At 37.0% G+C, this 24725-nt stretch overlaps 1 protein-coding gene across 2 annotated transcripts in view; it reads right to left on the bottom strand.

Moving 5' to 3' along the window:
* The window catches only part of ANXA5 (annexin A5), an 87461-nt gene that overhangs the window by 4154 nt on the left and 58582 nt on the right, over positions 1-24725 (bottom strand). For both annotated transcript variants that reach the window (XM_051966395.1, XM_051966393.1), the window contains exons 3-10: positions 23198-23282; positions 22356-22450; positions 21053-21166; positions 15780-15870; positions 12533-12612; positions 11395-11451; positions 3267-3360; positions 1034-1129 (exon numbers count right to left, since the gene is read on the bottom strand). In XM_051966395.1, the coding sequence (XP_051822355.1) occupies positions 1034-1129; positions 3267-3360; positions 11395-11451; positions 12533-12612; positions 15780-15870; positions 21053-21166; positions 22356-22450; positions 23198-23282 (712 nt within the window). The remainder of the gene's footprint in view (positions 1-1033; positions 1130-3266; positions 3361-11394; positions 11452-12532; positions 12613-15779; positions 15871-21052; positions 21167-22355; positions 22451-23197; positions 23283-24725) is intronic.

Here is a 24725-nt window from a genome sequence, read left to right as displayed (position 1 = left end):
GAGCCTTAAAGGATGATCACATAGCTGATCTACTTGGATCTCAGACATTAAGTCCAACCCTATCGTTTCACAGCTGAGGAAATTGAGGCTGAAAAGATAGTGACTTGCCCATTAATAAATGCCTGAGATGGAATTTAAACAATATCTTCCTGACTCCAAATCCAGAGCTCTATCTACTATGTCCCACTGAAAAGATGGGGATGAAGGTAGAGCCCGTTCCTGGAATTTTGTACTGTGGAGAGTGATTAGGCAAATATGCTGGAGCTGTTAAGAACCAATTGTTAAATTTTTCAGATTGAGCATTTACACCTCAGAAATCAGAAATGAGTATGTAATTTGCTATTTTATTGATCGTCTAGACTTAAGAAAGTGACAGAAACAAGGTTAGTAATGCAGTAAATAAAGTAAACTTTAAAATGTTGTGCATTTTTTTTCCCTAAAGAGCCAGTTAATAAAATTTACCAGCACAGTTCTGGGCAGCTAGAGTACGGTAGATAGGGCAATGGATTGAAATCAGGAAGATTCATCTCATGAGTTTAAATCCAGCCTCAGACACTTACTAGCTATGTGACTCTAGGCAAGTCACTTGTCGATGTTTGTCTCAGTTTCCCCATTTACAAAATGAACTAGAGAAGGAAATGGCAAACCACTCCAATATCTTTGCCAAGAAAACCCCAAGTGGGGTTACAAAGGGAAAGACATGACTGAAATGACTAAACAACAACATATCCCTGATTATGAAGCATATGAAAAGGAAGGAAGAAAGAAATTTTCCCGTTGATCCAAAAAGGGACCAACACAACAAGATGGTCACTAGCCTATGAGCTAAATCTTGAATGAGAGTTTAAGTGTTAACTAAATTCCTGATCATGTTACCCACAGCTATCCATTTCTCTGAATAAAATAACAAGTGATTTTCTTCCATGATACCCTTGTTGTCAGTGCCTGGCACACAGCAAATGCTTAATAAAACTTGTTGATTGATATAAAAATATTGCATGTCAACCACCAGAAATACTGTAAGATTACCTACCAATAGCAAGGAGCAGCTGTTCCAGGTGACCCGATGTTTCCCGGTCAATGGTTTCTTCAATTTGAAATCCTGATATCGTCATATATTTATCAAACACTGAAAAACAATGGAAGTTTTTGTTTTACTGAGGTAAATATTAGAGGCTGGCATTTATATAGTGCTTTAAGATTTGCAAAGTGATTTCCATAAGTTATCTAAAAACAAATGGGATGGGAAATTATCCAGATTCCCTGCAGGAGACTTTTAGTTCCAAGTAACTCCTGGATCCGCTCTCTTTTTCCAAAGGAATTTTCCATAAAGACTGTGAGAGACACAATGTGATCCATACCAGTCAATATATTTTTTAATGATCCTCACAGCAACAACTTCAAAAGAAATCTTGACAAGAGAAACTGTTAACAATACTTCTACCATAGGGCACCCAGGTAGTGCAGTAGATAGAGCACCAGCCCTTAAGTCAGAAGGACCCAAGTTCAAATCTGGCCTCAGACATTTAAAACTTCCTAGCTATGTGACCCTGAGCAAGTCACTTAACCCCAATTATCTCAGAAAAAAAAAAAAAAACATTACCTCTAAAGATAAGAAGTTCAATTTCAACTTACTAACCTAAGACCATGCCAAAAAAAAAAAAATTTCTAGTTATACCGAAACAGATTTAGATAGTAGATAACTAGATATAGCTAAATAATGGATTGATAAATGACATATAAAGAGATAGTTATAAAGATAGATTGATAGATGATATAAAGATAGATAAATAGATGATAGATGATAAAATGATAGATGACCGACTGTTAAATGATAGATATTGATAGATGATAGATTGATTAAATAACAGCAAGAGACAGATAAATATATAGACAGGACAGATAAATGGAAGGATGTACAAAATGACAGACAGATAGGCAGATAGATGATCTAGAGAAATAGATATAATAGATGATAAGATAATAAATGGCAGATTGATAGATGATAGATAATAGAATGATAAATGACACACTGATGAATAGAAACAGATAGATGATAGATTGATAAATGATAGCAAGAGACAGACAGACAGATGGAGGGATGGACAATTTGACAGGCAGACAGACAGAAAATAGATAAGGAATCTCAAAAAAAAAAAAAAAAGCATCTACTCTTTGTCAAATATGTTGAGTAAAGAGTATTTAAGTACCTTATTCAACATCTTATTTGCTGTGAATAATCCTGCAATCTTACACTCAAAGCTGTTCTGATGCAACACAGAATAGACATAGAGCTCATAGGAAACCCAAAAGCTTTCTATCCATCCATTTCTTCATTTTGCAGATAAGTAAACAGAGGCTCAAAGAAAAAGACAAAATGACTTAAGATTATAGTTATCAAACATTTAGATTTGGAAAGGACCTTAGAGGCTTGCAGTCCAATATCCTAATTTTATAAAGAAGGAAACTGAGATAAACAGAAGTTAAGTGAATTACTTAGAGTCACATAGCTACATATTTGAGGCAGGATTTGAAGCTAGATTCTCTTGATTCCAAGTCTAGCATTCTATCCACTATATTTTTTGTTGTTAACATGGTGAGAGTCGTTTAATCTCTGGATGCCAATTTTCTCACCTGTAAAATGCTCATTTTCGAAGCTCATAAAGGACTAGTAAGAATCTTTGAAAGTCATAAATTATTACCAGTATTATTAAGACCCTTTTATAGGTGAAGCAGCTGATGTTCAAAGACAGGTTAAATGATTTTTGCCTACATCACAGGGCTAATAAATGTCAGGCCTGGCAATTCAACCTAGAGAGGATGAGTTATAGCATGAAAAAAGGGATGAATATGGGATCAGAGGTGCTACTCACAACTTGGATGGCTTAAGCAAAGTTGCTTCCCATCTGTGGGACTCAGTTTCCTCATACATAAAACAAAGGGGGTTGGACTCCATGGACTCTGAAGTCATTTCCATCTCTAAATCTATGAACCTGAGACCCCACAAATCTTTGTGGACATGTGACCTTCAGATTTCAAGTCCAATACCTTTACCCTAATCCACCCCAACCAATCTCCATTTTTCCCATCCTGTGCATTTCCATAATATGAGACACATAAAAAGGAATAATTTGAAAATCTAAAAAGAAATTTTTATTTTAGGTTAGCAAACTCAGAAATACAGTGATATTGAGTCAATTCTTTGAAATATTTCATCTGTACATTGGGTCAATCCCTTTGGAAATTGTGAAAAGTCTTTGACTTACCCTTTCTTAAGTGAGGAACACTACGTGTTCCCAGAATGGTGATGAACTTTTCTTCATCTGTCCCCCATTTCAGTTCCCCAGCTTGGAACAGGTCCTATGACAATTTCAACAAACAAAAAGCCCATTATTTCAGTCCTCATATATTTAGGGTCTTTTAGAACTTGGCTGCTTTATAGATTTACAAATTATATTTAATTATATTTATATCAATTCATTTTTACTTCATTTTGCCATAAGAAATTACAAAAAAGGATTATTTCAGAGAAACCTGGGAATATCTGTAATGAATTGATGTAGAGTGAAGTGAGAAGAAATCAAATACAATAACAACAACATTCTAAAGACAAGCACCTTGGAAAGAATTAAAAATTCTGCTCAATGTAATAACTAACCATGAGTCTAAAGGAATAAAAATAAAGCAGGCTACCTATCTCCTGACAAAGGGATGAAGGACTTCAGATAAAAACATAAAATTTTTGGACATTGCCACTGTGGGGTTTAGTTTTGCTTATTATGCATATTTATGAGGCAGCTAGGTGTCACAGTGAATAGAATGGCCTGGAGCCAGGAAGACCTGAGTTCAAATCTGGCCTCAGCCACTTACCATGTGACCCTAGGCAAGTCACTTCACCTCAGGTTGCCTCCATTTCCTCATCTGCAAAATGGGGATAATAATAGCACCTACCTCCCAAGGGTTTGCTGTGAGGATCAAATGAAACAATAATTATAAAGAGCTTAACAAAGTGGAGCATAGTAGGTATTATATAAATGTTAGCTATTATTTATTATAAGAGTTTAATTTTATTGGTAGAGGAGGAGAGTAGATGCAGGAGGCTTCAAAAAAGAAAAGAACTGAAACAGTTCTAATGGAGAATGGGGTAGTAAACTGATTTGAGAGGAACAGAAAGATTGCCTTGCTGCTGTGAGGACCTAGTAGAGATTACATACTATAAAATTGCAGGAGATCTAGTTAGAATAACTGCTTGTCTTCCTTCAGTTCTATTCAGATACTCAACAATTAGAGGCAAATGATGGGAGTAGTCCAATGCTGAGGTGTGACAAGGGAATAGCAAGGATAGAGGAAAAAGAAGACCAAAGAGGGATAAAAGATATGGGAGCAGGCAACCATGAAGAGTTGAACAGTTAACGCGATAGCAGAAATTGGAGAGGAAGGAAAGTCAAACCAGAGTAGAATCATCAAATCACTAAATATGTATTAAGTGACTACTGTGCTAAGTGAGAGGGTACAAAGGCAAGTGATGGTTCTTGTTCTCTGGGAGCTCACAGTCTAATGAGAGAAACAACATGCAAGCAACTGAGTAAAATAAGCTAGAGATGAGATGAGTTTGAGATGACCAACATAGAAAAGGCACTAGAATGGGGAAGGCTTCCTACTCCTGGAGTTTCACAGGGACTTGAAGGAAGCCAGAAGGAGGGAAAGAATATCACATGGTGGGGAGGGGGAAGAGGAAGAGGGGAGCCAGAGAAAACATCTGGAAGTGGGAAACAAGGTATCTCAATCACTAAATGATTGAGGGGTGAAAGTACTGGACTTACAGAGGATGATTTGGTTTAGAAGGTATAATGTACAGGGAAAGAAGGAATAATAACAAGATCAGATAAGGGAATTTGAGAGGTTTTTGTTTTGTTTGGGGTTTTGTTTTTTAACATGAAAGTAGTTTCTATTGGATCCTAAGTGTAATAGGAGACACTGAAACTTTTTTGAGCAGAATAGTGAGTGACATGATTGGACTGGCATTTCAGGAAAATCATTTTGGCAGCTGTGTGGTAAATGAGTGGGAAAAGGAAGAGATCTGAGATAGATAAACCAAGAAGGAGGTTTTTGTAATCATTCATGTGAGAGGTTATTAGGTTCTGAGATGGGAAAAATCAGAAGCAGTTACATGGTGTGATGGATAGAGCACCTGACATGAAGTCAAGAAAAATCTGAATTCAAATCCAGCCTCAGATATTTATTGAGGGGGGGAGAGGGAGAGTGATCCTAGGCAAGTCACTCCAATTCTGCTTGCCTCAGTTTCCTCATCTGTAAGATGAGGGGTGTGGGCTTGATAGTCTTTGAGGTCCCTTCCAGTTATAAATCTATGATGCTGGAGCAATTGAGTCATAACAGAGGAGAGAGTGCTTAGTTTGGAGTCACAAGGACCTGATTTCAAATCTGGCCTCAGGCACTTAACCCTGACTGCCTCAAAAAAAATAAAATAAAATAAAATTATATGATGATATAACCAAACTGAACTATGAATCCTAGGACATGTGTCTAGTTAGTATCTGTGACTGAAAAAGTCCTTGAGATCCAGACCTCTCTCACTTGCAAAGAGCTAGTCTTCTGAAACCCCAGACTCTCCTTGTATCATTCTCAGTTCCCTAAAGACCCTTGAAAGGGAGTAAAGTCATTTCCTGAAATTCCATGTAAAGACTAGCTCCAGCCCTGGAGGCAGGAGGACCTGAGTTCAAATTTCACCTCAGACACTTGATATTTAATAGTTATATGATCCTAAGCAAGTCACTTATCCCCAATTGCCTCACATACACTAAAAAAAAAAAAAAAAAAAGCTCCAATACCAATTATGACATCTTGATTTCCTTCTCTTTCCTCTCAGCCAATAGCATCCTTAAAGATATTTCATATGTAATTTTATTATTATATATTGTATACAATTATATTATAATATAATTATGATATATTATAATATAATTGTAATGTAATATTATAATATAATATAAAATAATACCCTTCCTCCCACCACCATCACTAAGCCCAAGTAGAATGGAAGCCCTGTGAAGACAGGAATATTACATTTTCTGTCTTTATATCCTTGTCTTGGTATGTAGCAAATGCTTACAAAATATTTGTTGATTAGAATTAAAATGTATTCTCAATAAGAACTGACCAGTCTCTTCATTTTCTAAGCTCAGGGCAATAATTCCATTCCAACTCAGGGGAGGTAACTTAATCCCCTGGTAGATAGCGAGAGTCTCCACCCTGCTCAGCTAAGTCCTTTTTAAAAATCAGGACTTTATAACAAGATCACAGAATTGTGGTAACTGTGTAAAATAAGCTAGAAAAGAGATAAGTTAGAGATGATCAACATAGAAAAGGCACTAGAATGGGGAAAGGCTTCCTATTCTGATAGTTTAACAGAGACTTGAAGGAAGTCAAGTAAATCAGGAGGGAGAGAATATCACGTGTGAGAGAGAGCTGGAGGAAACATCCAGAGGTGGGAAATGAAGTGTCTCAATAATGACTGTAGGGTGAAAGTACTAGAATTACTGAGGATGATTTGGTTTAGAAGGTATAAGGCACAGGGAAATAAGGAATGATACACAAAGATCAGGTAAGTCACTAGAGTACAGGCCTAGAGTCAGGAAGAGATGAGTTCAAAGTCAGCCTTAAACTTTTACTAACTGTGCAACCCTAACTAATCACTTAACTCTGTCTCAATTTCTTCATCTGTAAAAGGAGCTGGAGAAGTACTCCAGCATCTTTGTCAAGAATCCCAAATGAAGTCACAAAGAATCAGTCATGACTGAAAAGATTAAACAACAACAAAATTCAAGTATTTGATCATTTAGTAGGAATCTCTTTCCTCTGTCCTTTCCATAGAGGAAATCAAACATTCACGTGAATTCAGATCCAAGACAAGTCTAAGCAGATCAACAGCCTACATTACCTCATATTCAGCCAATTAGAGCTTAGCACAGTGCCAAATGTTTTTTATTATTATATTTAATAATAGAAAGTCCCTCAGGATCAAATGGCCAAGGTGGATCCTAAGTTCCCATCCATTCACTTCATCATGCTCCCTCAGGAAGTATTCAGGTGAAACAACGGATGGCTTAGAGTCAAGAAGACCTGAGTTCAAATCCAACTTCAAACACCTACTAGCTGGATGACCCTCAGCATCCCTCAATGATCCTCAGTCACTTAACTCCTGCTTTAGTTTCCTCAAATATAAAATGAGGATTATAATAAGCACCTGAGTCCCAGGATTGTTGTGAAGGTCAAATACGATATTTGCAAAGCACTCAGTGCAGTGCCTGGAACATGGGGGTGCTTAATAAATTCTTGTTTCCTTTCTTCCTTCCTCTGTTCAATCTCATTCCATAAACAGCCAGAATTCTAGTAAATGAAATAGGAGCACTTAAGAAAGGGAGTAGTGAATCTTTCAGCCATTGATTCCCACTGCCATCTCTCCCAAGGGCAGCTAGGTGGTGCCATAATGCCAGAATACTGGATAGAATACTGGATCTGGAGTTATTATTAACTCCTTTTGCCTCAATTTCCTCATCTATAAAATGAGCTGGAGAAGAAAATGGCAAATCATTCTAGTATATTTGCCAAGAAAATCCCAAATGGGGTCAACCAAGAGTTGGACACAAATGAAATGACTAAACAACCCCTCTCTCCTAATTGATATAATTACAAAAACCAGGTAATAGAAATATGTAAATAGAATGTTGGACTAAATATAAAGACATTGTGCTCTGGGTACCCCTATAGCTATCCAGAACCAGAAAGGATTGGATCATGGAATGACAGTCTTCAAACAGAACAAGATAGGTAAGGATTGAGCTAGATACCAGAGGTCTTTTTCAACTGTAAGTTCAACTGTTTAGTTTCATTATAAAAATGAACTTTCTGAATATTATTCAGCTATTTTCAGTCACGTCTGAATCCCTCATTTTGTGGATGAAGAAACTTAGTCTTAATGGGGAAAAGTGACTTGTCTTTGGTCACATCATTAATGTCAGGTTCTTTGATTCCAAAGCTATTATTGATCTTTTCCTCATATTGTACTGCTCTCTTAGAAAACATGAGTAATTGGAAGAAAGTGGAAGGATGACTGAAATAATGAATGTGAAGGAAAGTACACTGAGAAAGGGAAAGCCCTATAATAAAGTGTATCCTGTGGCCAGCAAGCCCAAATCTAAGCTTGCTCAGACCAGATTCAGTCTTGGGTGTGTCCAAATTGCTCTTTGGCTCATGCCCCAGGCCAGATTCTCCAGGGGAAGTCTGTCTGGAAGGCAAATTTCAGATCTGCTCTTCCACCCCAGCACTGGATTGTTGTTCCGCCTTGGCCCCAACTCCTGCAGGGCCCAGGAATTCTAGGAATGCCTCTTCCCTTCAGGAGGCTGGGTTCAGGAATTCCTCTGCTGGGTGGTTCTGGCTACAATCACCCTTTTCTTCCTCACTTTGTCCCAGCCATTGCCTCAAGATGATGGCTATTTCTGGGGCCAAAAGCCTGCCTGCTGGGGCCAGGGAGATAAGCAAGGGCCTCTTTTTCCCTAACCCCTGGCCAAGTACCTAAGTTCTCCCTGACTAGAGCCCTTCTCATATCTGCCAGCTAAGATCTGCAACACTTCTTGCTTATCTATAATTGTTCTGGCCAACAGTCCTGGGCCCAGCCCAGCTGGATCAGTGTACTCTATTGTTTAGTAACAACAATCAAACTCAGGTTGTTGTTTTTTAAAACCATGTCAACCCATAGCATTAACCTACTAGTGCAGCCCTGTGCCTCCTCTGGAGGCAGCAAATCTAAATCTATAACCTACCTGGGATTCTTACTGCCCTGGTGACTTCCCCTATAAACAAATAGAGTCCACTGTGTGTGGAAGTGTTTCCTCTCCCTCACTAGCTCCTGGAATTCCCAGCTTCCTCCAAAACTCAGCTCCTCTTATAGTTCCTCCCCACCCCTCATTAGATTCATTGTCTCATAGACAAATGTCTCATTCTCTTTCTTTTGCATACTTTGCTTTTATATATACATATAAAATATATATGTATATATTTTATACTTTTTAATCTATTTACATGTTGTATTCTCCTACAAGACTGTAAGCTCACTAAGGGCAGCCGCTTCTCTGATTTTGTTTTTGTATCTTCGGTCCTTAGAACACTATACATACATTATAAATGTCAGCTGAGTTAAGGTAAGATCCTTTCTGGCTCCCTTTTGACCACTTGAGGAAAAAGAACTATACAAATCCATGTTTCTAAATCAGGGACTCTTCATCTGAGCTCCATGAACTTTAAAAAAATTTATAATTCTATTCCAATCTAATTATTTTCCTTTGAAATCCTATTTTATGAATTTAAAAATATCATTCTGAAAAGTTTCTCCAGACTGTAGAAGGGGTCCATGGTACAAAAACTCTGATCTCTGAGGATTTGATTATTGAGACCTCAAACCTACTAGGTTACCTAGGAGCTTGCTGGCTCCCTTCCTCCCTGGTTAGCTCTCACCCTCCTAGTCTTAGCTGAAGAAGCTCTGGCAAGCTCTCAGAAGTAGCTGCCAAAGAAAGCGGTTGTAGACATGTCCTTACCAGGTGACTAAGGCACACATTACCCCCAGTGGGGCCCACGACAGAAAAGGCATACTGGATTTTCAAGTGTAATTTGAGAGGAAAATTGCCCATTACTGCAATATGAGATTCCTGGGTATAGAATATAGCATTTTCAGTCTGTCTTCATCGCTTTGACTCTAGGTGAGTATCTGATAAGTCTCATTTAGAGCAATGGTGGAATTTCTAGTCCTGAAAACTCCCTGACCTCATCCTAACCTTGCCCAGGTTCTCACTGAGGGACAGATTGTATAGAACGGATGCTGCACCTTTGAACACCTTCAATGACTCATTCAGACACTTTCAGGGAACTTCATCCAATGAAGTGTTTGCTTTTCGAGCCAAAGAGAGTGACTGGTAGCTTAAAACAAGGAATGCATTTATTTAGGAGGTGCCAACAAAGCAACTGGAATGTTCTCACTGATAGGAGTCCCAAGATTCTTTCAGTGAACATAAATCTCAGAGGCATAAAAGGTTCTTTCATGAGTTTGAAAAAAAAGAAAGAAAAAAAACTTTCCCTGTATCTGCTAAAAAGGAGTAGCATTTTATTCATCTGGCAATTTGACAGAACTGATAGGGTTAGAGCTTTAGCATTGGGAGAAGGGAGTAAACTAAGGTCTAGGAAGAAAGAATTTAAGACCCTAGATTTAGAGCTGGAAAAGACCTCAGAGACTTACCCCTCTTGTCTTACAGATGAGGAAATTTTCCAGAGAAAAATGATTTAGCATCACCAAAGTTTTAGGGCTGAAAGGGACTGTGTAGTTTATCCCTCAATTTTTTTTAAAAAGAATCAGCAAGAAAACCTTGGATGCTTACTGCTATATGACCTGGGCAAGTCATTTAAATGCTATTTGCCTCAGTTTCCTCATCTGTAAAATGGGAATCTATATAACAGCCCTATCTCCTAAAGTTGTAAGGATCAAATAAGAAAATAATTGCAAAGTACTTAGCATACTGCATGGTACATAATAAATATTATGCAATGTTAATTATTATTGGAATGCTAGCACAGTAGCTGGCATGTAATAAGCATTTATTAAATCAATCTTTCTTTTCTTCCTTCCCTCCCTCCTTTCTTTTTTTTCCTCATTCCTTCCATCTTCTTTCTTCTTTCCTTTCCTTGTTCCCTCTTTCTCTCCTTCCTTCCATTCTTCTTTTCTAATTTTCATCCTTTCTTCTACGGTTCAGTTTGCTTATTTGTGAAATGACCCAGTGACTTCAAGCAGCCCTAAATCCATGATCCTATAAAGCTTAAATCTATGAGCCAACAATCCATAAACTGATCTGCTGCCTTCTCAATAGGCAACCTGTACATGTTGACAAAGTCTCAAAGCTTCTCTCTATGACACTCTTGTTTTATTTAATTTTCCCTATGGAGTAAATTAGATGTTTTGTTGTCACAGGTCTATAGTCTAACTTCTAAGTGGCCTGTTATTAAAACTATTTTTGTAGTCTGATATTTTACACATTGGTCCCTTATTAACTTTCTGCTTCAAAGAGTAAACAAGTGGCCAGCCAAGCAGTACAGTGAAGAGAACAGCAGATCTGTAGTCAAGAAGAGCTGAGTTCAAATCCAGTCACACACCCTTATTATGTTACTCTGCACAAGTCATTTAACCTATCTATCTCAGTTCTTCATCTATACAACAGGGATAGACTGGAGAAATAAATGGCAAACCATTCCAATATTCTTGCCAAGAAAAGAGTCAGACGTGACTGAACAACAACAAAGTGACCAGTCTTCAAAGAGCCAGTCTTCACCTACCTTGGCATCCTGTTCCACTAGATCTTCATTGAATCCATTATCAGCATCTCGATTAGCCTACAACAGATCCAAGAAACCACAATGTTAAATCACAGTATTAGTTTGAATACCAGCTGCCCTCCTAAACTGAGATCTCCCTGGAAGGAAAACAAAATACAAGTTGGGGAAAAAAGAAAAAGATCATCAGGAAGAAAAAGTTAATCACTAACTTAGTGAAACACCCAGATTCATCTCAAGCCAATTTGGGAGAAGGAAAAATGTATGGCTTGTATAGATAACCATGAAGGTCATTATGAAGGTCAGAATTCAGGTCCGTATGAAGAGAATTAGAACTCACATATCATCTCACAGCCCTGTATAAAACCAGCATGACAAGAGAGATCCTAGCTACATGGAACCTGAATTTGAATGTCTGCTTTGCCCTCTGCCAACAGTGGGCTGATGTCTAAATTTCTCTGGGCCTTTGTTTGTTCATGTGCAATGACTAGATGGCCTGAGGTCCTTTTCATTTCTATGTCCACAACACTTTATATGTTATAGACAAAGAGACCTGGGAACTTCCCTATGAGTCTTTGTGGGCTGGCCATTTGACCATCGCCATGGATCCCAGGTACAAACACATGTCATCTGTAGTTCTGCTGAAGGCTGTCCATGGTTTTGTTGTCAGGGATACTTCCTCCTCAGAACCACATCATACCCTCATTCTATCCCTTGGTAGGTCTACATGAGGTGCCATGGCCCAGTACATCCCTAACTAACTTGAGTAATGCTCAAGCTACACTTAGCTAGTCCCCAAAAGAGAAAGATGTAGTTTGTCACTGAACCAATAAGACTCTTTCTACCATGGTAGGACCTTCCAAGCCTTGGTCTTCCATGACATGACCTTAAACACTTACATACTCCTTCATGTCATGATAAGGCATCAGGGGAAAGCATTCAACACAAAAGATGGCCACAACTGAATATCTGATCAAACATCTAGTCACTGATTAAACTGATGATAATCCCAAGTACAGAAAATGAGGCAAGACTTCAGAAAGACACATTTTTAAGTTACTCTCCATAATAGATTCAAATCAGCATTGCTATTTGTCCAGCGCTTCTTACTTCCCCCTTCCATTTCTTGCCAAAACATTACCTGCAGAAGAACCACCAGCATTCTCTGGTAGTATCCAGAAGTATCCCCAATGACATCATCCTCCAGGCTGGAGCCATACTCTGCAAGAAAACAAACCCACATGATTTATCAATGTCAAAGAACTAGAGCATCTCCACTCTGGAGGAGACCAAGATCGCATGGAGACCACAGAACATGTCATAGAAGGACTGACTGAAGACCTGGGGGCATTGAGACTGAGGAAAAGAAGACTTAAGCAAGATGGAACTGTCTTAAAATATTTAAAGAGGAAGAAATACACTTAGGATCACACAACTAGAAATGGAAAAGACTATAGTGGACATCAAGTCATACCCCTCATTTTTCAATGTTGAAAACTAAAGCTCAAAGAAATAATTTGCCCATTCTCACATAGCTAGGAAGTGTCTGAGGCAAGATCTGAATTCAGACCTTTCCAACTACAATTCCTATTCTCTAGTCACTACTATTTGGACTCCAGAGAGTGGAACTAAGCTCAATCGACAGAAACTGGACAGAGTAATGACTTAAGGCTGGCTCTGAGGCTGTGAAACTAAAAGACTATAATGATAGTGGTATCCTGGACAGAAAAAGGGGAAATTAGAAAGAGGGGAGGATTTAGGAAGAGAGAAAATGAATTCTATCTGAGACATGTTGAATCTGAGAAGCCTAAGGGATATCTAATTCAAGATTTCCAACAAGGAGTTAGAGCAGTTAGAGACAGAACTGGACCTCAGGAGAAAAATGAGAACTAGATAGTATGATACAGAAGTGGAACTACAGCAGATAGAACACTGGGATTAGAACCAGGAAGATTCATCGTCATGAGCTCACATGTAGTCTCAGACATCTACTACTACTATTTATGACCTGGGCACATCACTTAATTCTTTTTGCCTCAATTTCCTCATCTGTAAAACAACCAGGAGAAGAAAATAGCAAACAATTCCAGTATCTCTGCCAAGAAAATTCCAAGTGAGGTCAAAACATCAGACACAATTGAAACATTGAATAGCATACAGATATATATTTATATGCACACATATCTATGTGTGTATATATAAATACCAAAACATACATAAATATATACATATGTGTGTGTATATATATGTGTGACTAGAAATCTATGTGTATCTCTCTCTCTATTTTTAACTTAACTTTTCTGGAGGGTTTTTATTTTCATTAGGGTGGAAGATCTATGTTTTCTTTCACAACTTGACTTTTATGGAAATGTTTTGCATAATTTCACATATGGTTTCTTAATTGTGGGTAGGGATAAGGGAAAGAACCTAGAACTCAAAAATCTTAAAAGCAAATGTAAAAAAATGTTTTGAATGTAACTGGGGAAAATACTATGTCAGCAGCAAAGATATCAGGAAGGAAGAGATTTGATAATAATTGAGAGATCCTTGTAACAGCTTTGAAAGATTAAAAACTCTGATCAATACAATGAACCATCATAATTCTAAAAGTGGAAGATAAAGAATTCTGCTCATTGCCTATAATGTATGTATATAATGTAAAGTAATGATACACCAAAGGTGTAGAAGAAGACAGAGATTTCTGGACATAATCAATTGAATAATTCATTTTACTTGAAAGCATATTTGTTCTAAGGGTTTTGTTTTCTTTTCTAATAGAGAGGAAGAGTAAAGTGAGAGGATGATAAAATAAATACTTGTTAATTTAAAAAAAAAAAAGATATCCTTGGTTACTTTGGAGAGAGTGTTTTCAACTAAGTGATAAAGTCTCAAAAGGTTGAGGAACAACAGAAGATGAGGCCAAAAGTATTCAGACTTGCTGGGGTCAATGAGTCTAATGTTTCTTCCCCAAGACTGACCTATAGCAGGATTGTCCCATAGTAGGAAACACTGATGGACTTCAGCAGGGTGAATAAGCTCCTCTTTATCATGAGAGACTTCTGAAGTTGGATCATATAGATGGCTTGACAATTGAGTTCTCTAGAACCAGGGCTTTTAAGATCCATGAACATATTTATTAAAAAAAAAAAAATAGCTTGGCTATATTATTTTAAGATACTTGGCTTCTTTTGCTAATGTTATGTATGTTATTTTATACATCTGAGAACATTATTATGAAAAGGGGTCCATAGGCTGATCAAGGAGTCCATGACACTCACAAGAAAAGGTTAAGATCTCTAAATCTAAAACATGGCAGATCTTAGAAACCAAAGTGGTGTCTCCAGAATAGACTCCTAAAAGCTTTGGTTACTTTGGAGAGAGTGTTTTCAACTAAGTGATAAAGTCTCAAAAGGTTGAAGAACAACAGAAGAGGAGGCCAAAAGTATTCAGACTTGCTGGGGTCAATGAGTCTAATGTTTCTTCCCCAATATTGACCTATAGCAGAATTGTCCCATAGTAGGAAACACTGATGGACTTCAGCAGAGTGAGAGAATGAGTCCCTTAGTCCTTGAAGGCCCACTATGGTGGGGGAACTCACTACTTAATCACTGTCCTCCCTAATATGGAGAACCCAAAACTGAATACAATGAGGTCTAACCAGGCCCACCCTAGGCCTTAATTTAACAGTTCTTAATCATATTAAGTTTTTTTTTTTTTTAAGCCTACAAATAGGGATCAAAAATGAATAGAGCACTATACTTGGGAGTCAGGAAGATCTGAGTTCAAATCCAGCCTCAGACACTCTTGGGCAAGCCATTTATACTCCATCTGCCTCAATTTCCTTAACTGGAAAATGTGGATAATACTTTGGAAAATGTGAATAATACTAGCACCTCTGTCCCCAGGATTGTTGTGAAGCTCAAGTGAAATAAGATTTATATAGGGTTTAGTGCAATGCCTGAAACACAGTAAGCATTTAATATTTATTCCCTTTACCTTTACTATTGACTTATCTTTTCCTTATACTATAAATCCCAAAATTTTTTCAGACAAAAAAGGTCTTCTTTCATGTACTTATGAATAATTAAGCACAAGTTGATTTTTTGAACCCAAGTCTAAGACTTTACATTTATCCCTATTGAATTTCTTATTACAGTTTCCCCAAAGTTCAGGATACTTTAGGATACTGACTTTATCATCTAATATGTTAGCTATTGCTCCCGGATGTAACTCTGATGAACATGCCCATCTATACTGTACTGTTTTCCAAGTCATTTCACTATTGAAGATAGGAAATGAAATCCCTTGATTTGGTACAGCCAATGGCTTTTCTTCAGAAAATGGGATGGTAGTAGTGACCATCAGGAAAAACTGATTTCAACAATTACCTTCTTCATAAGCTTGTTTTATGCTCATTAATTCTTCAGGGGTTCTGGATGCCAGAATTTCGGTCAACACTTTTTCATTTGTCCCAGCTCCCTGAATGGAAAAAAAAAAAAAAAAAAAAAAGGAAATCAAAGAGAAAATCAATCCAAGTCAACAAAAGAAAATAACAAATTAGTCACATCTTAGAACAGATCAAGTCAAATATTATGTTATGGAATCTAGGAGAAAGGGGCATTTAATGAGGAAAAGGATAGAGAAGAGAACAAGTACTTATTGAGTCAAGCATTGTGCTAAATACTTTACATTATTATCTCGTTTAATACTCACAAAACCTCTGGTAGGTAGGGGCTATTGTTATTCTTATTTTTAAAGTTGAAAACAGAGGACAAAGGGTAAGTGACTTTTTCAAGATCTTATAGCTAGTGTCTGAGACAACATTTGAACAATTACTAGCTCTATGACTCTTAACCCTGTTTGCCTCAATTTTCTCATCCATAAAAGGAGCTGGAGAAGGAAATGACAAGCCATTCCAGTATCTTTGACAAGAAAATCCCAATAGGGGACACAAGTGAAAAAGATATACAACTTCTTAACCTCAGCATTTTATCCAATGTTCCATCCATCTGCTTATTGACAGAAACAAAACTGGACAGGATGTTATTTCAACCTCTTCATTTTACAAATAAGAAACTAAATCTCAGAGAAGGTCACACTTTCTAATCTAAAACAAAACCACATGAGATCCTAAGCCTCCTGAATCCTAGGCCAAAGTTCTGTCCTTCACAGCTACAATGTCTCCTTTTCTTTTAAACAAATGTCTCCATTTAGATTTCCTGATTTTGTAGTCAGAACACAAAATTAACTACTTAAGAGATTAAGTTTTAACTAGACATCAATATGCCTACAGATTATACACAGCCATGACTGTGTCTTCCATTTTGATTCAGCTTAACCCACAAGCTCTTATTTTGTGCGTGTCATATGTGACACTAAGAACTTCCATTCTACTACAAGGGGAGAGAAAGTGAGGACCTGGAATCAGCAAGACCTGAGTTCAAATTTGAGGGAAGTCACTTAACCTCTCTGCCTCAGTTTCCTCAACTGCAAAGTAGGAATGATAATAGCAACTATCTCCCAAATTGTTGTGAGAGTAAAATGAGATAATAATTGTAAAGTCCTTTGCAAATCTTAAAGCACTCTATAAATGCTAATTATTATTATTCCTGATCATAATTTATCACATAGATAAATACTTTAGAGCAATAACTGTAATGGACTGAGGCTTGAGTTGATGCACTGAGGTCCCAAGCACGTGAGGCTAAATAGTAATTGGACCATACTCTATTAATATATAAGCTTGGAGAAAGAATGACCCCCGCCCACTCTTTGTGCAAGTCCTGATGTGTTGTATAGGAACTGACGATTTTGGTGGGTGGAGGCAGGGGAGTGGAAAAGGAAGGAGAAGGAGAGACTGCTGGCTGGCGTCTTGTCACAGCTGCTCACATTGCTATTGCGGCCCTTCATCTCCAATCCTCCTGTGCTAGCTGGCTTCCTGTCGCAGCTGCCCATATTGCTATCGCAATCCTTCTTGCCCATATTGCTATCGCAATCCTTCTTGCCCATATTGCTATCACAATCCTTTTTCACCTCTTCACTTCAATAAAGATTGAAGATTTTTCCCTTAATCTGAATTCCTGACTCCGGCTGATTTTAAATACGTGGTCATCACAAATAATTGATATTCACAAATGAATAAGGTAAATCAAATAAATGTTAAAAAACTATCTTTACATGTAATTGAAAAATAAAACACTATTAAGAAAATAAAATAAAAGGTTTTGCTGGACTTTTAGTTAAATAAATAAAAAGTACCACACAACCAATTTCCTTCAACTGAAGCTTCTCATACTGCAGGCTAAAAGCCACTAATCCCCCTGTTACTTATAACTTTGACCCACTCTGAGATGGGGTTTTAGATGGCTAACATTTGAGTGAAGAAGAGAGACAGCACTTTAGGAAAACTGATAATCTACTAGATTGGGAGGATTCTGAAAGCTAAGATACAAGAATTCCTGTTGGAAAAATGCTTCAGGGTAATATTTAGTTGAGGAGAAGAATGATTCTTTGTGGGGGGATAAAGGCTTCAGATGAAGACAATGGATAAAGACAGTCTACTTCAAAGCAGTTAAATGTGAAAAGTTTAAAAGTTAAATATGGATTAGATCTTTGCCCTTAAGAAGAGAAAATCATATCATTGGGAACAAATGTAAAAAGTTCTTCAGACAAATACTGAAACCAAGAGATAAGGAAAGAAAATTTGCTTTGAAGATTTGTCAACAGATATCAGGAAAGAAGAGACAGGTGAGAAAATAAAAGAAATTCAATGAGTTACAGAATAGTAAAAAGATAAAAAATAAAATAAATGAACAGGCATTAAAATGACTGGACAGAGGTTAAATAATGATTACAAAGGGACTAAGATCCTTCAAAAACTATGGGCAGAGATTGTCCCATAGCAGGAACCACTGGTGGACTTCAGCAGAGTGAACAAGCTCTTCTTTATCATGAGAGACTTCTGAAGTTGGATCATATATATGGCTTTAGAGCTGAGTTCTCTAGAACCAGGGCTCTTAACTTAGAATCCATGAACATATTTGTTAAAAAAAAAAAAAAAAATTTAGCTTGGCTATATTATTTCAAGATATTTGGTTTCTTTTGCTAATGTTATGTATTTTATTTTGTACATCTGAGACTCTGAGAACATTATTCTGAAAAGGGGTCCATAGGCTGATCAAGGGGTCTAGGACATTCACAAGAAAAGGTTAGGACCCTTAAGTAGAAAACCTGGCTGATCTTAGAACACAAAGCAGTGTCTCCAGAACAGACTCTTAAAAACCTCCAAGGAGAATGAGTCCCTCGGTCCTTGAAGGTTCACGTTGGTGGGAGAGTTCCTGGGCACTGTCCTCTGATGACTCCTGACAGTGGGCACAAGGAGAGAGCTATGAAGAACCTGGGTGTGTCAAAGTTGACTTAAGTAAATAAGTCAAAGACTTGAGATGATGCCATAGTCTGGGAAACATCTGAGCTGTCCATTTAGAAATGTGGGCACCCCATTCACAAGGGGGAAAGAAGAGTGTGTCACCAGCCCAAATTTACAGGGTATTCAGAAAACAGGAAGCAAGCTAAGTTTGCCAGAAATCTAGGCAAGAATGGACAGGGAGGTCCTAGGAAACAGAGGTGATCCATGATAATGATTGGAAAGTAGTTGAATCCAGATTAGGTGGTTTAAAATTTGGTCAGCCAACTATGACTAATATGAAAATAATGTTTTACATGATAGTACGTGTATAAAGTATATCAAACTGCCTACCATCTTCAGAAAAGGGGAAGGGAAAGAAAAAAATTTTTAATTCAAAATCTTTTTTAAAAAATGCTAAAAATTTTCTTAATCTAACCAGGGGGAAAAATAAAATACTATTTAAAATACAATTTACATATCATATTATAAACTATATCAAACTGCCTAGCATCTTGAGAAAAGGGGAGGGGAAGGAAAAAAAATTGAAACTCAAAATCTTGTAAAAACAAATGCTAAAAATTTTCTTGAATCTACCCTGGGGGGAAAATGCTATTTACATAATATATGTACAAACCATATTAAATTTCTTACCATCTTCAAAAGTGAAGAGGGGAAGGAAAAAAATTTGAAACTCAAAATCTTACAAAAACTAATATTCAAAAGTTTCTTTTGGGGCAGCTAGATGGCACACTGGATAGAGCACCAGCCCTGAAGTCAAGAGGATTTGAGTTCAAATCTGACCTCAGACACTTAACACTTCCTGGCTGTGTGACTTAGGCAAGTCACTTAACCCCAATTGCCTCAACAACAAAAAATTTCTTGAATCTAACCAGGGGGAAAATAAAATACTATTTTAAATAAATAAATAAAATGTGGTCAGCCACCATAAGTGTTTCAGTTGTATCTATCTGAGAAAGGATCCATCTACATTGTAGATATAGCCATATGTCCATAAATCCAGGGGTCCTCAAACTTTTTAAATAGGGGGCCAGTTCACTGCCCCTCATACTGTTGGAGGGCCAGACTATAGTAAAAACAAAAACTTTGTTTTGTGGGCCTTTAAATAAAGAAACTTCATAGTCCTGGGTGAGGGGGATAATCCTCCTCAGCTGCTGCATCTGGCCCGTGGGCCATAGTTTAAGGACCCTGATCTAAAAGGTCATGAGCCTCCCAGAATGGAAAAGGGACATTTACCTAGTACTTTTCTCATTTGATTTTCAGGATAACACAGTAAAGTAGGCAACATAATTATTCCCATTTTTTTTATCTTTTATTATTTATTTAAAACTTAAATGAAAAATAAGAAAAAATAGAAAAAGAAAGAATTTTATTCCCATTTTACAGATGAGGTTGCTATCTTATACTCAGAAGAAGCTGGGAAAGAGAGGAAAATACTAGGACAAAAATTCCCCATCCTGGTAATTCTATCTTACTTCCCTTCTTGAACTAAAAATGGGAAGTGTTTTCTCCCAGGACCCATCCCAGGGTCATGCAGGTAACAGTTATCTAATAAATGTTTGTTGATTTAAACTGCATTATCAGAGTTTTCTTAGCTTTATTCATCAATAATTATTATTTTTTTTATTATCCTATTAATGAATAGGATTAAAGAGATAGAGTTTATGATTTTATTAGCAGAGGAAATTCCCAGATGAGGAAACTCCTGTAATAAAATAACTTGCAATAAAGGCTGGCACCTTTGGTACCCTTTTTTGACTTTGAGAATAGCCTGGAAAACTGAGAAATGAGTGAAGTGACTGGCCCAAAGTCCCACAGTCAATACAACTAAGACATGTTTCCTGGTTCTCTATCCACTAAACTGCCCTTTCTTTCTCCTACAATGATAACTTCTCAAGCTAACATCCAAATGCAGCAAATAATTAAAAGCTCTGATAGGATGACAGATTCAAGAAGAACCTAAAGGATATTATTAAATTAGGCAGAAATCAAGACTTAAGTATTTTGCTTAAAAATGACATGTTGATTTTCTTCCTTCTCTTCTTCTCTCTTCCCCTCGCTCTAGCTCACTATGAGCTTCCAAGCAGCCTCACTTAGAGCTATTTGTAAAAGCAGAACTAAAGAATGTGGTAAGGCAGTTTTACTTTTACTGCTGAACAAATACTGGCTCTTCAAGAAAATCTACTATTGAATGCTTTTAAGAATGGATTCTTTTTCTTCTTTTTCTTCCTCCCTTACCTTCAGAGCATGTTTCAGTTCATAGGCATCATAAAGATTGGCAGGCTTCATAAGAGCCACGATGAGCTTCTCAAATTTTCCCGTCAGTTCTGATTTCAAGTCATCCAGAAGATCCTGCCGAAAAGAAAATACAGATAGATTGACCCAGAAAAGAGTATTAAATGAGTCCCCTCTCCCATATACAAGTTATCTCTTCACAAATAATAGATACTCAAAAAAAATCAAAGATTTAGCGGTAGAAGAATACTTTCAAGGTCACTGCATCCAGTTCCCTCATTTTACAGATTTAGAAACTGAGAAGAGGTTTGGTGACTTGCCTAGGGTCACATAGCTAATAAGTATCAGAGGCAAAATTTGAATTTGGGTCCAAGTTCAGGTCTTTTAATCACTATACCATTCACTTCTAAATGAAGTTAAGTGAATATAATTTTTTAAAGATCTAAAGAAAAGGGATATGTGGCAATTTTCAACATTCAGGATTTACTAAATGGTAACTATATGCTAAATTGGCACTGAGGATTTAAAGGAAAAATGAAAATAATCCCGGCTCTCAAGTTTACATTCTAAAGGAGAAGAGAGCATATATAAGTTACATATGGAGTAGATGGAATGGAACCTTAGATGGAAAGGGCTCTTACAACAGACATCAGGAAGTTAAAGAATTCTCAGAGGTGAGAAGGAAGGCATCCCAGGAATTTGGGATAGTTAATGCAACAATGGCAAGATTGGAGATGGAGTGTGTGTGTGTATGCACACTATATACATAAGGAATGGCTTAATGACCAAAATGATTATGATCAAAGAGTGGGTAGAAGAGAATAATATGTAATAAGTGAAATTGAAAGAATAGATGGGGTCCAACTGTGAAGCAATTTATATTTAACCCTAGAGATAATAATAGTGATCTCAAAGGGAATTTATGGAATAAGTGAGTAGCACTGTCACTCCTGTGCTATAAGAATAATATATATTTATATGTTACTTATAAAATAACATATTTATAAAGAACTTTAAGGTTTGCAAAATAATGGCAGGTGCTAGTATAATCACCATTTTATAAATGAAGAAACTAGCACCGATAAAGATTAAGTGACCTGCCCAGGTCACCCTGGGTGACCTACTAAGTGTCTGAGGGCAGATTTGAACTCAGGAAGATGAGTCTCCCCAACACCAAGCCCAGCTCTCTATGCACTATGACATCACCTAGATGCTCAAAATTAATTTAAATGGGCTTATTTCCAACACGCTTCATGTATCCTGGTCCTGTCATATTCTATTCTATCATTTAACAATGGACACTTACCCTTCCAAATAAAGTTTTAAATGCCACTGCAATTTCTTGGCGCTGGGCATTGCTTCGGGCTGTGAGGAGAGTCAGAATGCTTTCTTCATCAGTACCTGTAATTAATTTATAAACAATCTCAGTTCTTTTCCTGAATATCCCCACTCTTCTAGACCCCATTGTGACCCAGGGGTTCCCTAAAAAAGCCACAAAGCTCTACAGGATTACCTTTTCCTCATTTTCCCACTCTCCAATCTCTCCAGTTAGCAGTTACAGCTTCTGTTCTTACTATATTTCTTGGTGGGTTCAAAAAGATCATTGGCATTTTTTAAACAATACTTTTTTGGGGGATTTGGATCCCATGGTGTCCCATCACAGAGTGTGACTGTAGTCATAGTCTGGGTTTTCTAAACCAGTGGCTGGCAAGCTCTGGCAGGTTTGAGAATGCTGGGAAGCCTTCAAAGCTTAGTAATATCCTATGTTCCTGTCATGGCTGATTGAAAGGATTTGGAGGGCCAGGACTAGAAGGGACTTGAGAGTTAACTAATCCTACTTCCTCATTTCATAGGTGAGGAAAGAGAGACCCAGGAATATTAATTAATTTTTCAAAGATCACATAGGCCTAAATGATAAACCTAGGGTTGGAACTTGGGTCCTTTGACACCTGAGTTAAGGATTTTTCTACCATACCATGGTGCTTAAGGTAGCTTAATTAGAGGAAAGGCAGGAGGAAAGTTTTTTTTTAAACTAACCTCTCTGTGAAGTCAAAATGTTTCAGTGATAAAAACCATCTTTTCTAAAACATCATCGCCAAGAACACTATTGTGTAAGGAAAATTGTAAAAATGCTGAAGTTTTTCTTACCAAGTCCCTTCATTGCTTTCCGAAGGATTTCAGCATCAGCCCGGTCATCAAAGCCAGGGAAGGCAGTAACTGTGCCTCTGGTTGCCTAAGGAGACAAAAAGGATGGACTATCTATATAGATTCCTGATGGAATTTATACAAACAGCATCATGAAACAGCAAGCATTTATTAATCTGCTATGTACCAGACATAACATAATAGACAGAGGCAACCTCAAAAGCAACAAGATCTATATTCATGTTTTAACTATAAAACATATAGGCTTTATTATCTCTCCTTAGTCTGTCTTCCAGATCAGTAACAGAGGTTGAGAAAAAAAATAGTGAGTAAAAATTAAACAAAAGGAAATTCACAAATAGTAATTATAACTCTGCATGTGAATAGGATGTTTGTAACAGCTCTCTTTGTGGTGGCAAAGAAGTAGAAATTGCAGGGATCCCCATCAATTGGGTAATATCTGAACAAGTTTTGGTATAAGATTGTGATGGAATACTACTGTGCTATAAGAAATACATGGAAAGATTTGCATGAAATAACAGAGAGCAAAATGAGCACAACTAAGAGAATATCGCATGTAGGAATAGCAATATTTTAAGAATAATTTTGAGTGACTCAGTCATTTTGACTATTATAAATACCCAAATTAAAAACAAAGGACATATAAAGAAAGAAGCTAATCTACATGTACAGAAAGAACTGACAGAAGTATAGAATAATTTTATATAAATGTATGTTTGTATGTAGATATATGGGTATATCTACGAGTACATATAGATGGGTATAAAGACAGAGAGAAAGAGAGAGTCACATATATACATACATATATGTGTGTGTGTATATATATACATATATATATACACACATACATACATACACACATATACACCTATTTGTGTCTAATGGTAGCCATTTCTAGGGCAAGGGGGAGAAGAAAAGAAATTTACATGATAACTTTGTTGTTTATTTGGAGGGAAGAACAAGTTGTAATGGCAGATTTGTAGTTTCATGTACAATCATCTTTCTATTGTACTGTGTAATGGAAATGCTTATTTTGTTTCATAAACTGAAAATAAAATAATTTTTTATAAAGAAAATAAGTCAGCTAGCTGGCACAGTGAATAGAGCACTGACCCTAGAGTCAGGAGGATATGAGTAAAAATCCAGCCTCAGATATTTAACACTTACTAACTAAGTAACCTGAGCAAGTCACTTAAGCCCAACTTGCCTTGCAAAAATAATAATAAAGTAAGCAAACCTAGAACATGGGGTTAAAGGTAAATATCTAAAGCTATAAATTACACAAAAGATGCCTATTTGCACTGAGAGAGGGAGTTTCCTTATTTTGGTGTTCCCTATCCTAATGAAATCACAGGTTCTATCCCTATCCCTCTCTCTAACCCAGAGATGCGCTAAAACTTCTGAAAGCCAATTATTATTTTTTTTAGTGTGAACATTTATAGCTCAGAAACGAAACTACAAATTAGGATTTTAAAAAAGCTCTACTCAAAATGAACCTACATTGTAATAA

This window comes from Antechinus flavipes, chromosome 6 (assembly GCF_016432865.1).
Source record: "Antechinus flavipes isolate AdamAnt ecotype Samford, QLD, Australia chromosome 6, AdamAnt_v2, whole genome shotgun sequence".
NCBI lineage: Eukaryota > Metazoa > Chordata > Mammalia > Dasyuromorphia > Dasyuridae > Antechinus > Antechinus flavipes.
The sequence above is the reverse complement of the archived record's forward strand: the minus strand, read 5'-3'. Positions and strand labels throughout refer to the sequence as shown.